General features: G+C 40.8%; 1 protein-coding gene across 1 annotated transcript; it reads left to right on the top strand.

Moving 5' to 3' along the window:
• Positions 1 to 117: 117 nt before the first annotated feature.
• PDCD2L (programmed cell death 2 like) lies at positions 118 to 3,395 on the top strand (the record flags this gene model as incomplete). The annotated part of the gene is made up of 5 exons (XM_026036487.1): positions 118 to 144; positions 696 to 1,090; positions 1,631 to 1,744; positions 2,639 to 2,787; positions 3,257 to 3,395. Coding segments are annotated over 5 exons (816 nt in total), but the record flags the coding sequence as incomplete, so codon positions are not given.
• Between the last annotated feature and the right edge of the window lie 612 nt (positions 3,396 to 4,007).

Below are 4,007 nucleotides of genomic sequence, written 5' to 3'. Positions count from 1 at the left end.
ACCGCCCGCCCCGCGCGGCAGAACCGGCGCCTCGGCCGGAACGCGAAGTGCTCTCGTAAACTGCCTTAAAAAAAGTGTATCCTGTTCCCAGCCTGTTTTATCATCGATTTTAACTAATGCGACTTAATTACTGTTAATATATGTGTGGGTTTTTCCCTTTTAAAGATAATTTTCTATAAGCTGGCTTTTGAAAGATGAAAGAGGAGGGTGGGTGGCTTCCAAACTAATGATCACAGGCAGTAAGAGTGTTTACTTAACAGCTGCATTTGCAAATTTGGGTCTCTAATGGATGAAATTTTGATGGAAACTGTAATCTTTTTATTATTTTCTACTTTCCTTCCCTAGCCTTTTGCTCCCACAATATTTTTTTAACCAATTAATTTAACTTACACCTATGTAGTATATATTTCCTCTATATGCAGCTCTTTGAGCTTGTCTGTGGAGCAGGAACTATATTCTGGATAAATATTGGTGTGTACCGTTTTGGGCTATTTCTGCAATCTGAGATTACTTTTGCCACACTGTGAAATATAGACATGGGTTTGCAGGTACCCAACATGTTGGGGCAAACGGGCAAAATAAAGCATTGGTTTGAGGAAATCTACTTTCCTGTTGTAATAGTGAAATTGTATTTGATGGCCAGTAGAGTGGTGGGTCTTGAAAATATTTTTCTGTTTTTTTCCCCTCACAAACAGGAACCCAGCTTTGCTGCAAGCGATTGGTGTGAAGAAGCAGATGACTGGGGAGGCTGCGATGGAGCAGAGCCCCCGGCGTTCACATCCCTTCAGCTGCTCGGCTTGAACGAAGCAGTGATGAGCGACTCCTCGCCCAGAGAGGCGGAGTGCGCATCCCACTTCCAGCGGCTTCGCTTGTCCGAAGCTGCGGACGCGCCGGCTCCGCCGAGTCAGTCTGCTCCTGTCGGGGAGGGGGCAGCAGCGGCTGGTTCAGCCCCTGTGTTCCAGCCCTTCTACATTAATGTTGTGGATGAGGAGGATTACGCTGGTTTCCTTGACACAGATCATGCAGATAAGCTTTTAAAGGAGTATCAGCAGAGAGAGGGTGTTGATGTGGAACAGCTGATGTCAGAAAGGTGAGAACAGGTTTGGATGTTGTGCTGAAACTGAAGGGGTTGCAGTTTCCTGTGTGCTGGCTGATAGACTGCATGTGATTCTCTGTACATCTGAGTGCTTTTTGTTCATCATTGATTGCTGGTGGAATCAGTTATGTGTGGTACCTTGCAGGAAGATCTCAAGAATGAGCAGTTTTGTTAAAACTTGAAACTTTGAGTTATTCAGAGATGTACCTGTTTCTGAGATGTTGAACGACTGGAACCTCCTTGGGCTGTGGATGGTGCAGTGGACCTTCGGTCTCTAAAATGTGCCACTTAACAGGAAATGTGGCTTAAACCACAAGTTTGTATTGTGAATTTGACTTTTAAGCACACTACCTTTCTTTCATTTGCATTTGAGGTTTTCAAAAGCTTACTTGGAAAAGTAAGACTAAATTGATTTAGTCTTTGACTAGAGGCTGCGGTGATGGTAACATAAATACAGAGTAATACTACTGATTTACAGAACACTCATTGTACTGAAAGCCTGGTTGGAAATTTTGTTTTTTTCTTTCTCCATAGTTTTGCAGGTGGAAGTGACAATGAAAAATATGAGAAGAGTGAGGTCAAAAGCAGAGATCACACATTTCATAAATTTATGAAAAGAATATCTGTCTGTCCTGAACAGATTATAAGGTATGATGATCTTTTTGTTATAACAGGGGGATATATTCTGTAGTCATGAATTGCTAGTACAGCAAAATAAACTGTTTCATTGGAATTTTTTTTTCTTGATCAAAACTTTTGGCCAGAGCACTGCCAGCATGTATGTGTAATCAGACTTCAATCCCTGGTTAAATAAAAAAGTATAAGATGAGAAACAAAGCAGAGTCAGAGGGCCTGGACCAGCCGGTAGGAGAATCTCTAACCCAAGCCCTGCCGAGAGCCAGGCCATGCTCATGCAGTTTTCCAGAGGCAGTCTTCAGGGGAAATTACAATGCATGGTGGCATGTTCCTGTGAGAATATGTTCAAGGTCATCTGCTCCTCTGAAGTTTTGTAATGTTACTATCACTGCTTGTGTCAAGTCTCTTCATTGTGTTATCAGCAGGACATGTTGACATTCAGTGGAAACTGTGTTTGATCATGGTACTTATACGTGGAGTTATGACAGCCCTTAGCAATAGTTTTTTTCATATGTACAGGGCTTGCGAAGCCTGTTCTGTGTTGGATATACTTAATTGCCAGCAATGAGGGTTCCATTTCCAGGAAAGTATAGTTTTTTAATTAAAAAAAAAAGTCAGGTGCAGGATATCTTGAAGTATCATTGAAGTATCAATTGAAAGCATTTTTTTTAATGCAACTCTGTCTATAAGTGTCTCTAAGTGTTGATCTTCCAAGAATTTTCCCATCCCCATCTTTAATCTTGAATGACTCACCTTAAACTTGGCAGTGATTCTGGTTCTTTTGTGTGTATTTCAAGCAAGCCCTGAGGTTTCAGGGAGTCCTAAACACCGACACCATGTGTGTTTTGCTGTGAAATTTAGATATAAAGAATATATATATATGTATTTTTTATTTTCTTTCCCTAGATACTCCTGGGGAGGGGAACCTCTATTCATAACATCTCCTCCAGCTGATATTAACAAAGATATTCCAGCCTGCAGTAACTGTGGAAGTAACAGGGTGTTTGAATTTCAGCTCATGCCAGCACTGGTCAGCATGCTGCAGAGTGATACAGGTGTGGAGTTCTTCTGTTTAGCTGAACTGTCAGCTTCTTGGTAAAATGTAGTGGACTGAAATTGGTTTATTACTTCTAATGTGCAATGGTTATTTTATCTGTCTACTGTGTGGGTTTGTCACAAATATATGGGAGAAGACCACTATCCTTCAGATTGCTACCAAGCTCCTTTAGAGCTCTGGCAGCCATTTAGTGTCAGATTTACAGTGGTCTTTGTTCTGTACTTCTTGTTTCAGATCACTGATAGATTAGGTAATGTTAATACTATTTAATTCTTTTAGCCCAGATCAATCTGCCTACTTGAATCATTTTACAGAACTTTGAACTAAACCCACAAAAATGACCAATAACGTTATGTGGCCAATGTGTAATGAATTTGTGCAAGTCTACACATAAATGCAAGAACAGTAATAAGTAAAAGCTCCTGCATGGATTGATTTCCTAATACACGTCTTTATTTTGTTTTTAGATCTATCAGTGGAGTTTGGGACTGCCATAGTTTACACGTGTGAGAGGAGCTGTTGGCCAACAAATCATCAAACCCCTCTTGAAGAATTTATTTTTGTACAAGAAGACCCAGATCAGAAATTATTTAAATAAAATATATTACAGCACATGTATGGAAAATCTATTTTTAACTTCAGTTGAACATGTGTAATTATTTCATTTTTTTTTCTAAAAATGAAGTTCATTGGATGTATGGCTCATTTCCAAGAATAACAAATTGGTCAAAATATCCATAGCATGCATTGTAAAATACAGCAGTGTAGAAAATTGCTCACTTTGCTTAAACATGCAGGATATTGTTTTGTGATGCTGGTTACACTTTTAAACATTTTGGAGAGGAAAATGAAGGACAAAGATTGCTTAGTTACTTTTTATATGGCTTGTTACTTTAATGCTTGTGCTAGGGGGCTGGGGTCCAGTTGGTAGGAACTGCATATCAGAAATTCAATGCCTTGTTGAAAAAAAGAAAAAAATGGGAATTGGCAGAGTGCTGGGCTAGTTTCTGCACTTCAGTTAAAGCAGCCTCAGCTGCAGCTCCTTCGTGACTTAGGGCTAAATTGCTGTATTTTAATTAACGTAATGGAGGAGTAACTTAAGTGAGGGTCCTTTTGGGTTCCGTACAGACCTAGCGCCACGACAGGCGCGCTGAGCAGGAGCGGGATGCAGCTCCCGGAGCCGCCCCTCGCAAACCCTCCCTGGCCGCCCGGCCCGGC

This window comes from Nothoprocta perdicaria, unplaced genomic scaffold (genome assembly GCF_003342845.1).
Source record: "Nothoprocta perdicaria isolate Ctin4 unplaced genomic scaffold, notPer1 scaffold_18, whole genome shotgun sequence".
Lineage (NCBI taxonomy): Eukaryota > Metazoa > Chordata > Aves > Tinamiformes > Tinamidae > Nothoprocta > Nothoprocta perdicaria.
This window is presented reverse-complemented; position numbering and strand designations above follow the sequence as displayed.